Raw genomic sequence first — 12,722 nt, forward strand, 5'->3', positions numbered from 1 at the left:
AGCAACGCCAAACATCCTGTGTTGCAGCGGCTCTTCTGAATCCTGAAGCAGGAGTCGAAGGTGCGGGGCTTGCGCAGCCGCAGGCAGCCTCTCTGGAGAGGTTTCCACTGAAGGCTGCACGCAAGGTAATTTCAAGAATGGGGAGGATTATCATGATTTCTGGGCAGAATAGGAGCAAGAGAGAAAATGAGCCAGCTCATCACAGCTCTGCACAGTGCTTTCAGGCCACGGGCAGCTACAGGGACACGCGCAGAGCAACTACAGCCGGCTCAACGGCATGGAACAATGAGCCGGCTCATCTCCCCTGCACACTGCCGCCCTGCTCCCTGGCCCGACCTCCTGTCCCAACGGCTTTCTGTACTGTGCACATGCGCAGTACAAAAAAGCTTCGGACGGACAAACAGGGAAAGTGGATGACGCAGGGACAGTTAGGTTTTATTGTATAGGATATACTGTTCTACAAATAACCTTCTTATGACTGGGCAGTTATCTTTCTTGATCACACACTGTTGCTATTCTGTTACGTAGCAAAAAATTAAGCCTGGTACACACATCCAGTTTTGATTGGCCAATTTTACCTCCTCCATGTAGTATTAGCACTTACCTACAGAATGCAGTTCACAGCATTCAAGATCTGCTATCGCCCATGCTACATCATGTAATATGAGGACCAAAACATTTTAAAAACGAAAATAATGTAATAAAAAAGTGCTTCATTTTTACAATAATTATATATAAATGATTTAGTCAGTGTTTGCCCATTGCAAAATCTTTTAAATCCCTGATTTACATTCTGACATTTATTACATGGTGACATTTTTACTGTTGGCAGGTGATGTAGCTGCTGCATGCTTTTTTGGCAGTTGGAAACAGCTGTAAACAGCTATTTCCCACAATGCAACAGGGTTCACAGACAGGAAACAACCAGGAGTACCACCGTCCTCAAAGTTTCTTATGGGAGGGGTTTCACCACAATGTCATACAGCGCCCCCTGATGGTCTGTTTGTGAAAAGGAATAGATTTCTCATGTAAAAGGGGGTATCAGCTACTGATTGGGATAAAGTTCAATTCTTGGTCGGAGTTTCTCTTTAAATACTATGAACAGATTACGTAGACAGAGGCACTATATGCATCATTGACCACGTACTGTTTATACCCCATGTCTATTGCCTGATGAAGCGGGTTATACCTGTGAAACGCATTGCAGCATCTTTTGGGAGTATACAATAAATGTATGTCTTTTTCGAAATTGACAGTTATTGTGCCTGCTTCTTGGAGGTAACTCCACCACTGCCTCCGAAGCTTTTTTAAAAATTTAGAAATCACTGGGCTCCCCTGCAAAATTTTGAAAAATCACTCCTGCAAAACGCCGCTGTAATCACCGGCGTTTTGCAAACGCAAGTGTGAATGGGCCCTGATACTACATAGAGGTGGTAAAATTGCCCTATCATTGGCTAATGGTGTTGAAATTGGTCAGTGATTGGCCAATTAAAATTGACAGTGTGTTCAAGCCTGGTACACACTTTTAATTATGATTGGCCAATCACTGACCAATTTCATGATTGTCCTATCACTGACCCTCATACTCCATGCAGTATGAGGGTCAGCAGATACTGAAGAGTGCGTTCAATATCCTCGCGGGCAATTAAGACACAGGGTGAAGCCAAAATACAGCTCAGCCTGCTCCTGCAGAAACTCCGGGCACACGTTCATTACTATTCCCGCTCCAACTTGTAGCAACTTGGGGGGACGAGCTATTGCCGGCAACAAAATTGCCTTTTCTTTTTTAAATTTGTGCGGCCAAATTAGCCACGCAACACTGCTCCAAAATCAGCTGTCTCGGATATTGAATATTATAAGCAGATTGAATAAAATTTTCATGCTACATGGAGGTGGTAAAATTGGTCAGTGATTGGCCAATCATAATTGAAAGTGTGTATCAGGCTTGAGACTAATATAACTACATTCACTCAAAAAATCTGCAGTAGCACAAAAAAAACAAAAAAAAACCCAGATTTTTCTTTGTTTACAACTGTAGGGGCTTGTTGACACTGAGCGTTTTTGTTTTTGTTTAGCACTGGATGAATAAACAGAAAACAATGAGTGGTTACAGTGGACAAAAAAAAAATGAAAATACATTGTAACCTCCCTGGCATTACGATTATTTCCAGATTTAGGGTCTAAAAGCTGTACAATTTTTTCACAAGCTTTTAGACACTAAAAACAAGAAGAATACCACAGAGAGACCTGCAGCAGCTCCTGCATATAAAAGTGGGTACACACATCAGACCATAGTCTTTGGAAAATGAAAGATCACAGACCAATTTGACCCCCTTCCATGTAGTACCGTATAAGAGCCATACTCTGCACAGTCTATTCTATTGAGCTGAACTCCCCATCAGATAAAAATCTTTGCAAGGTGCTGCACACAAAGATGATGTACACATTCAAAAGATTAGTATCTGCAAAAGATCAGTTCCTGCAAAATGCATTTATAGTCAATGATATCTGCAGATCCTCATACACACCTTGTTTAACAGACATTCATCTGCAGATCAGACAATCATCTGCAGATCCAAAGATCCATCCTGGTGGATCTGGTCTGCAGATGAATGTCTGTTAACCATTTCTGCCACCCGGACGTGATCCTCACGTCCAGGCGGCTGCTCTTCTGCGGTGCCGCGCTTCAGCGTGCTCCCTCGCACGATCGTGGGCACCTCCGTGCTGTCCCCCAGTAGCCCTGGGATCAGTGAACGGGAACATGGTTCCCAATCACCGATCCGTGTCCCCAGCAGAAAAACCGAAGCGCTCTTACTAGAGGCTTCAGTCTTTCTGCAAATTTTCTGCATCCTCCTTGTGCTTCCGGTGATCGAGAAGCACAAGGAGAAAAAAATAAACTCAAGGTTTCCATCTTGTGGCCAAATAGTAAAACTACATCTACATATTTTTTACATTACAATTTACACATATAATAACATTAAAAATGAACTGTTTATTTCCCACACCAAAATATTACACAAATAACATTTTTAATGGGAAAAAAAATTACAATTAAAAAAACAAAACAAAAAAACCCAAATAGTTACCTAAGGGTCTGAACTTTTTTAAATATGCATTTGAAGGGGGTATACTACGAACATTTTTTAAATTGTAAGCTTGTAAATAGTGATGGACGCAAAACGAAAAAAAATGCACCTTTATTTCCAAATAAAACATTGGCGCCATACATTGTGATAGGGACACAATTTAAATGGTGTCATAACCGAGACAAGCGGGCAACTAAAATACATATGTTTTAAATATGGTAGCGTAGATTATTTTAAAGCTATAATGGACGAAAACTGAGAAATAATTAATTTTTTTCATTTTTTTATTATTAATCCTGTTAAAATGCATTTATAAAAAAATACTTCTTAGCAAAATGTACCACCCAAAGAAAGCCTAATTAGTGGCAGAAAAAAACAAGCTATAGATCAATAAATTGTGTTAAGAAGTGATAAAGTTATTAGCAAATGAATGGGAGGTGAAAATTGCTCTGATGCATAAGGTGAAAAATCCTCGCGGGCTGAAATGGTTAAACAAGGTGTGTATGAGGATCTGCAGATATCATAGACTATGAATGCATTTTGCAGGAACGGATCTTTTGTAGGAACTGATCTTTTGCAGATACTGGTCTTTTGAATGTGTACTGCATCTTTGTGTGCAGCATCTTGCAAAGATTTTTATCTGATGGGCAGTTCAGCTCAATAGAACAGACTGTAGGTATGTGCTCACATACTACATGGAAGGGGGTAAAATTGGTCTGTGATCTTTCATTTTCCAAAGACTTTTATCTGATGTGTGTACCCACCTTAAGTCACTCAGGCTTGGGAGCTGTGGATTTCCGTCCTGAGCCTGACTCAGCATTACTGCTAAGGAGGTTAAGCAGCAATGTGGTGTTCAGTGGTAGTTAAAATGCTAAACAGAGAATGATGATGGCATGAAATATTGATAGATTTGAAAAATCCATCTACAAAAAAGGTATTCATATTAAAAATCAAAAAGATCTAAAGTTGGTTATTGAGTGAAATGCTTTTTATTCCATCCAACTTTTTTGCGATACAAGACCATTTTTGTTTTTTACAAAATTGTGGCAACTTTAAACACACATGTGGGGGTACCTTGAACAACTTCCAATTAACTGGAAAATTGGATTTAAAAAAAAAAAATTTGAAATGTGGGTGGCCACCCTCAGAGCTGCACATCCTCCTCCTCCACGGGATGAGCTGGGAGAGGTATTATCTAGTCTTCTATTCTCCTGTGAACACTTTCTTGCTGCCCCTGTCCTCCCGGTACTGCACAGGACAGAGCAGAGGGAGGAGGTGGGCATGGTCAGGTGATGTTTCTGTGCAAAGAAACTTCCGCTCTTTTTTACACTGACTTTATTGTGTTGTAGGTGGCTATGGAGATGACAATTTATTAAATGGTTCAGCAGGTATGGTATTTTCTTTTTTCCTCTAATTTTTGCTAAAATGGCTACTTTTTAATATGAAGTGCCGGAAATGTTACTTCAATGCAGGTTGCAATGAGTTTACAATTTATCTAAGGGCCCGTTTCCACTTGTGCGGTGCGATTTCGACTGGAAAATCACTGCAGCAAATCCGCATGCGGTTGCGGCTTCGTTGCCGTTTCTATGCGGGTTTTCACGCGGAATCGCTCGCGGTTTTCACAATGCGATTTTAACCATGTCAATGCCGGCATGCATTGACATGGGTTTTTAAACGAAAACGCACGCGGAAACGCCGGGAAAACCGCAAGACTAAAACACTTGCAGTTTTCCTATTTAGTTACATTACCGACGAATCGCGTGCGGGTATGCGGCGTGCGAATTCTGATGGGTCTGCCGTGCAGATTTTTTCTGCACGACAAACCTCACAGAATCACGCAGAAGTGGAAACAGGCCTCTCCACTTCTATTGCTTGTGTAAATCTGCATGCATAAAACGCATGCAGATTCGCTGTAGTGGAAACGGGCCCTAAGGCTTTTCTGTTATGTTAGTTCTTTTCCCACCATTCCAGTACTGTAAGTGTAGCTGAGATGTTTAATAGAGGTGTATTTATACTTACCTGGGGCTTCCTCCCTGTCCTCTACATTCTCCTTGCCGGTAATCTGGCTAGTTGTGCTTTCCTGCGCATGTACTGCGTTGCTGCTCCCCCCATTGCACACCCGGTAGTATTCTGAGCCTACACAGTACTACTACACAGGCGCAGAATGCTCCGGGCCGCGGGAGAGTGACAAGGGGGGGGGGGGGGGGGGCGTGCAGCCGCACATGTGCAAAAGAGCATGACCAGCCTGATTACCCACGGAGATAATGAGAGGATGGCGAGGGAGCCAATGCACCGCATGAGGCTGGAGGAGGTAAGTATAAAAACACCTCTTTTTAACACCTCAGGTTTCCTTTAAAAACATTTGTATGTGCATGGGAATTCATGCAGATGTTAGGAAACAATACCAATCTTTATCTCATATTGGGCCTGATGCTGGGAATACACCATGAGGTTTTTTGGCAGATAGATGGTTTCGATGGATAATTTCCAACAGGTTTGATTGTTTTTCTGATCGATTTTCTGATAGTAGTGAATGAAAATCGATCAGAAAAATGATCGGACAGTATATATGCTGAAAAATCTAATTGTGTATTCCCAGCATGATGCTCTAAACCCGATTGACCATCCAATCATTTTATCGAATCGGATGAAAATTGGTGCCGTAACAAGCATTCCTGATCTGCGATTTGACCGTCTTTGGGTCAAAATCAATCAAATGTATTGATCGAGTAAGCTGGGAAATCTCGGGCCATTGTGGTTGATTGGGTGCAGGGCAGTAATGATGTGTGATATCAGAAAGAGCAACAAACCCAATGGAATCCCAGGCCACTCCCCCCCCCCCCAAGTGTTATGTGATGTCACACACAGACTCACATGGGTAAGCAGTAGCAGCTGGACACTAGCGGTAGCCGGAACAGGTGAGATTTTAGTGCATGGGCACCTGGGAAGAAGGGCACATTATCATTTGGGGGGACAGTGACAGAGGTGGAGCAGGCAGCGTCACAAGGCCAATTCCTGAGAGATTTCATGCTGAAATCGATCGGGAATCGACCTGCGGTGCACTGGCAGCTGACAGATCTCTCTCTGGTCAGATTCTTGGTCGATTTGCCCATACATCGCTAGATATATGGGTACCTTTAGTTCTGCAGCGATGCCTGCTTATGGCAATCTTAGTGCAGGGGCCAGGGCCACTGTTTAACATTGCCTATCACTTGCTAATACATAGTGGTCACTGCTATAATGTTATTTTGTAATACCGTAATACCTATTTCCACTAGAGGCACTGCTGAGCCAGACTTCACCTACCAATTTATTAAATTAGCTTTTTGAATACAAATTATTATGTTATTATTAAGTTGTTGTTATTATTATTATTATTCCCTGATAAATAAAGTAAAGAGTTTCCTGCCTTCTAAAACAAAGGTGCATGTCTGCTTTTGAACAAGGTCCAGTGAAAAAACATGTAAAATATATGATCTCTTCTAATCTGTTTAGCTTTAGTTATTAATGGTCCTATACAAGTATAACACTGAAGTGCTATTACCGTTGATTATCATATTTTGGGACACTGGTAAAGAATGGAGCAGGCTGTTGAGGAGTGGAGATTAAGGGCTCTTACACAGTGGGACATTGTGCTGCAGGGGACGTTAAAGTCGCATAACGTTCCCCTAACACAACGCATGGTGGTGCTAAAGGTGGACACTACATAGAGCTGCGTTATGCGGCTCTTGGTGCGCCGTTTTTTCATTCGATAGAACCGGCAATGATTCATTTGAAACATTGCTAGCAGGCAGAGAACCAAGAATGATTCATATGAATCATTGCTAGCAGGCAGAGAACCGAGAATGATTCATATGAATCATTGCTAGCAGGCAGAGAATGATTCATATGAATCATTGCTAGCAGGCAGAGAATCGAGAATGATTCATATGAATCATTGCTAGCAGGCAGAGAACCATTGCTAGCAGGCAGAGAATGATTCCTATGAATCATTGCTAGCAGGAAGAAAACCTGCATTGCAGTGCAGTGAATATTATTTAGCCATGTGGCTAGGCTACATAGCGGACTCTCCCCTCCTCCTCTCCTGCACACAAAAAAACAATAAAACAACATTACTGAGCATGTGCAAACAGTCTAACGCGGCTAAAACCGCGTGTAACGCACAGCATGCTGCACTTTCATAGAACGTGTAGCGTTACAATGTAACGCAATGTGGGCACTGTGAACAGCCCATTGATTTTTCATTACTGTGAGTTGGGCTACGTTACTGGCTGCTGTAACATGCGCCTGTAACGTCCCACTGTGAAAGCAGCCTAATGCAACCCTAAACTGAAGATATAACTTATAATTCATTGTTTTTGCAGAATAAAAATGGTAATTAGAAATTTCTTGGAGTCTAACATTTGTATTCTTACTGTAAGGGCTAGAGCACTCCCTGCAATGCTCCAAATGTGTTAGGGCAATATAAGTTAATGGCTGTGATTTCACTGAAGCATTATGCTGAAATCCTGGTTTCTATTTTTGGAGCGATTTCATTCAAGGATTGCAGGGCCCAAAATCACACTACTTGAAATCACTGGTTGTTAGGCGTTAAAATTGCTCTAAGAGCGATTTGCAATTTCTATTGGGTCCCAACCCTACACCGAGGCCCGGTGGGGCGCTGGCCCACCCTGGGAATCACTGTGCCCCTCTAAGTGCATCTCCTCAACCATCTAACATATAGCAGGGGCGACCTGGAGGCACAGGCACTACAGGCAGCTGCTTGGGGCGGCATGTCTGTCACTAGGCACTGGCCACCTTCAAATTCATCTCCCTATTTTGCAGGCTTGTGCACGCGGGCTCCTAGCTTCCTGCATAATTGCACACTGCACAGACTTCACTCTCTCCCTTCCTCCCCTGCTGGCCAATGGAAACAGAGCGAGCATGCTCTGCCCCTCCTCTAAGGCCACCCCTTTCTGGTTTCCCTAACAGGCAGCCAGTCTGCCACAGACACAGTGCAGTGTCTAGTTCTGCCTGCGTGTGGCCGCAAACTCCACCCCAAAGCCCCCTCCCGCCCTAGCCGAAAGCTCGGGATTCCACTCTGGCTACCTAAGCTAGCATGCCTTCTGAATCCCTGAAGCTGCTGTATGTCGGTGGGAAAATCGTTAGGTGTATGGGCCCCTTTACTGTGATTTCCAGACTCAAAATGCAGGCTGTGCTTTTATAGATCCATCATGATTTACTATAGAAGAACTGATTCAGGCACCTAGCTTCAGAGCCCTGCTTCTCTCCCCACACCCACCCTACCTGCCTGCACTGTAACATTTTCCTACAGAAATGGTTTGTGGATAATGACTCATTAAATAAGCAGAGCAACTGAAGGTTGGTGCCTGGATTGTTTATCCTGTTGACAGTACTGTGACTTTTCCTGGTGTGCTATGCAAGCTGTTCCCTTGACCCTTGCAAGCAGTGTCTCTGTTGCTGTTACCCAGTGGTGTGGCTCCTCCCCTGCACTAGAGTGTGCTAAAACTTGATTGCTGTCAGTTAGTGGTAGAGCTCCTCATCCGCTATGGCTGTGCACTGCAATTCCTCCCTTGGCAGCCTTCAGTCAGTGGACTGTTTAGTTCAGCTTCCATAACAGTGAGGATGGAAGTTCAGCCGCAGGCACAGTTTGGGATTCTCCCTGCAAGTTGGGTGTTGAGTCGATGTGTGTTGGTCAGTGCTGGCGCTGGAAGGTGGGGGAGAGTGCTGGGTTTACAAGCTCTGCTGTGCTTAAAGACTGGGTTCCATGGCTCCCTCAAGGTTAATATACTTTAAATGACTGTATTTTGCCATTTAATACAGAATTAATGGTATGTATACAGAGTGGGGTATAGTACTGTATTAGCTAGGCCTATTTTTAATATTGAGCCTCAAGCAACCTGGTGGAAAACAACAATAGGAGTCAGGCATTGTTTTTTTAAACATGCCAGGTGGGCCCACCACACTACATAGAGTGTGCATTGCTCCCTATATGTGCTGCAGAGAGGGGAGAGGCATATCTGTTCAATTTAAGAGTTGCAATCAATTTTTCTGACCGATTTTAACATTTAAAAAAATCTGACCAATGTACCACACACACACCTATGTTCAATCTTTCCCCAATTATGATAATGATTGGAAATTATGACAAAATTGCTAGGTTGTGTATATATTAATAAATTGACAATCTAACACACACCATACAATCTTTAGAAATATTGAAGAACAATATCTGGCATTCCGGATCGATAAAAATCGAAGAAAATGGGGAATCCGATCGGATATTTCATTCGACTGAAAAAAAAAAAGCTTTCGATTTTTTGGGGCGATCCGATCGTTTTTATCGAATTGCTGTAAAATCAGATCATTTTATTATATCGTGTGTGGCCACCTTTAAGGTGGCCACTAACGGTCAAATTTCTAGCAAAAAAACGTTCGAGCGATAAGAAATCTGATCGGATTGGTTGTAAATAATCTCCATTGGTGGACACAATCGATTATGAACGAGTGAAAAAAATGTCGCCCGAATGGATTTTCGTCTAACCAAAATTTGGATTTTCTTGTTGGTTGTGATAGATAGGAAGTAAAGATTGGTTTGTTGATGGTGTAGAGAACAATTTATTACAATATTTCACTTTCGATCAGAACGATTTTTCGCTAGAAATTGGACCGTTAGTGGCTACCTTTAGTGTGATTTGCCTTCTTAAAATAGAAGGTACTTGCGATAATTCAGCTTTTTCAGGGGCATAAAGAAATGATTTGCATATTTAGTAGCGGTGCATTGTGGGTAACCACAGATGTTCACTTAAAACTGCTTACAGTTTATAATGCTGCATAATTTTGTATAATCTACTAATATTGTCTTTGGGATCAGGTGAATCATCAACTCTTACCAAGTCCTTCCAAGCTCTGAAGATCATTCAGTGCACACTGGGAACGCTCGCTCCTGTTAGATGCCTCTGTACGCGACCCCAAAGACGTTCATTCCAGAATAGCTGACTCACTGGTGGATGATTGGCATGGTTCAAGAGCTGGCACAAAAAAGGAAGACGTTGACTGGTTAATGTTGGTGGTGAAGCCTTTTATCTTTCCGAATCCATTCCACCCACGTCTAGCCTGTGGTGAGGAGACAATCCATTGCCGTTTATGTGTTCCTAAATAATATGTGTGCATTATACTGTGCATGCCCACAGCAAGGAGAAATACACTTTTTATGAATTTGCCAGGAGATAATAATACCTTTATCTGCCTGAGTAGGAACACTGGCTTACTTACACTGTACTTCTTCCAGCCACTCAAAGCACCTTGCTGAATGTGACTCTTCCCAAAAAAGACGCATGCACGTGTCAATGTCAGACGCTGTACACTGGCCACGTTAACAAGCTTCTCTTACATATCTTTTAAAAGTTTTGTTTTAGGAGAATATATGTGATTTTTCTTTTTCCCCTGGATTATAAACATTATTTCTGTGCACCACTCCAAGCATTTATGTTTTTCTAGCTTTGTGTAACTCTCAGTTGCAGAGCTTGTTTTGTATCTACATATCAGGGGCGTAACTAGAGGGGAGCAGCCTCTTTGCTCACAGATGACCCAGAGCTGTAAAGGGGTTCAGTCGACTTTTGGTAAAAAATGTAATGAAAGTCATAGAAATAAACTGCAGTGGCGGTCAGCCTCTGCCCTGTGTATGGTATTTGCAGGCAGCAGGGGGCACCTGGGAGTAGTAGTTGTACTGCATTTGTCGACACCCAATCTATCAGTGGCTGGATAGTGTACTGATTAAGGGCACTGAGTTTGACATAGGAGACCAGGGTTCGAATCCTGGCTAGGGTCAGTACCTATTCAGTAAGGAGTTCAAGGCAAGACTCCCTAACACTGCTGGGCGGCCTCTTGAGCGCATCCCAGTGGCTGCAGCTCTTGAGCGCTTTGAGTCCGTCAAAACGCTATACAAATGTTCTGATTATTGATTATTACCACAGCTTAATAGGCAGCAACTGCCCGGCCGCCATATCTGACAAACAAAGCTTGTCAACCCCTCAACACCCACAATTCCTAATCATCCATGTGGTTCCATTGTACAGTACCCGAGTTGTTACCGATACACGGCTGATAGGATGTGGAACTGTGTGGTTAATGCTTTGCAAATACTTCTAGCTTGCATGCAAATATGTATGCAGTTTTGAAATAGGCCCATCACAATCAGCAGGAAGTGAATTTGACTGGCTCGGTTCTCAGGGGTCAGATGGTGAGAGTAAGGAGGGGAAATGTCCAAAAACCAAGAGCTTAGGCTTAGCATACTATGGTGCTACCAATCACACTTGGCAATCATCTGTTATCCCTAAGGAGACATGGGGGGACAGAGGGAGGCAAAGGTTCAGCAGTGATGGCCCAGTTCTTTATGAAGGAAACTAATGGTGATGGTGGACGCTGCTGAGGATCCTGATTAATGATGACCTATGGCAGTGCTGGCCAAGGTGTTCCAGTTCAAAAGGTGCAGCAGTGTTCATTTCTGTGGTGGGTCCCGGCTCTTGAGCAGCATTCAGCAGGGCTGGTCAAGATAATCTGGTTGTCACAGAAGCGTCTGGCCATGGCGAACCTCATTTCCAGATTAGCGGGTGGCATTATGAAGGAGCTGAACCAAAGGTGTCCCTGCTGCAGTGGATAAGCAGCAGCCAAAGGATGGATGGGGCCGGCCTGCAGCAAGGCAAAAGGTTCCCTGATCAGCTTACTTGGTCTTCCTACCTCAGTAGAGCTCCGACCTCCTGGGTAGCAGCTGTAAAGTCCACACGGCTTGTACCTGCACAGACAGGGTACCCAGACAGACAGCAGCAAGGTAGGAAAAACCCCAGGTTCTGGACTTCCCTTGACCCGCACCAACGTCCCAGGCTACACTGGACCACACTGCACACCTTCAAAGGGGGGGAACAAGACGAATTGGTAGAGAAATGGGAAAAAAAAACAAGAAAAGGCCAGAATCCTAAGGTTGTGGCTGCCAATTAAGATGCCATCTTCCTAAATGGCAGTTTAATCACAACGATGACAGTTTATTTTAGTCACTACCTAAGTCCTACAGTTCCTACGCACTGTATATACCTGCTTTTTGGATAATCCTGTATGCCTCCCTGGGGCGTTGCTAGCGCCAAAGATCAGTGGCACGTGCCCTGGATCTATTCTGGGGTGCCCCAGATGTCCCCAGGCAAGGTCAGATGGGGTGCCTCAATGGCGGGGATGCTGGGAGATGTAGTACATCAATCAGGGGTATGCTGGGTGCTGTGATGCCTTTATGGGGCATGCAGAGAACTATGGTTCTTCTATGGGGGCATGCTGGGAGTTGGTGTCTCAATGGGAGGCCCATGAGAGCATGGGAGGGGGTTCACTAGAAGATCAGGGAATGCTATGGGGGAACTGCCAGATCACCTGGTGGCAGGCCAGCCTGCCCAGTAGAAAGCCAATACTGCCCGCACAGAAGCCAAGTAACTGCCTAGTTACACTGCCTATTTATGTGATATGCTGCTATTTTTTTTTTCTTTTTCTGTATGAATGGAAAGGGAGCTTTAGCCAGCATTTTAATGGGCAGGCTTAATTAGACCGCTGTTAAGTTCATGTAAGTTTGGCTCCACCCATGACCACACCCACATT

General features: G+C 43.7%; 1 protein-coding gene and 1 long non-coding RNA gene across 4 annotated transcripts in view; one reads left to right on the forward strand and one right to left on the reverse strand.

The window, feature by feature from the left end:
- ADAMTS18 (ADAM metallopeptidase with thrombospondin type 1 motif 18) overlaps positions 1-12,457 on the reverse strand; it is a 196,392-nt gene extending 183,935 nt beyond the window's left edge. The window contains exons 1-2 of one of the 3 annotated variants that reach the window (XM_068260418.1): positions 12,177-12,457; positions 9,980-10,117 (exon numbers count right to left, since the gene is read on the reverse strand). In XM_068260418.1, the coding sequence (XP_068116519.1) occupies positions 9,980-10,006 (27 nt within the window). In that variant the 5' untranslated portion in view covers positions 10,007-10,117; positions 12,177-12,457. Of the gene's footprint in view, positions 1-9,979; positions 12,092-12,176 lie in introns of those variants that run through there. The other 2 variants (XM_068260416.1, XM_068260417.1) reach the window with 2 other exon arrangements.
- On the forward strand, positions 36-10,005 carry LOC137538328 (uncharacterized). The gene is made up of 3 exons (XR_011024753.1): positions 36-125; positions 4,436-4,474; positions 9,961-10,005. It is a non-coding gene; the product is annotated as an uncharacterized lncRNA (long non-coding RNA).
- Positions 12,458-12,722: the final 265 nt, after the last annotated feature.

Source organism: Hyperolius riggenbachi, chromosome 11 (genome assembly GCF_040937935.1).
Source record: "Hyperolius riggenbachi isolate aHypRig1 chromosome 11, aHypRig1.pri, whole genome shotgun sequence".
Lineage (NCBI taxonomy): Eukaryota > Metazoa > Chordata > Amphibia > Anura > Hyperoliidae > Hyperolius > Hyperolius riggenbachi.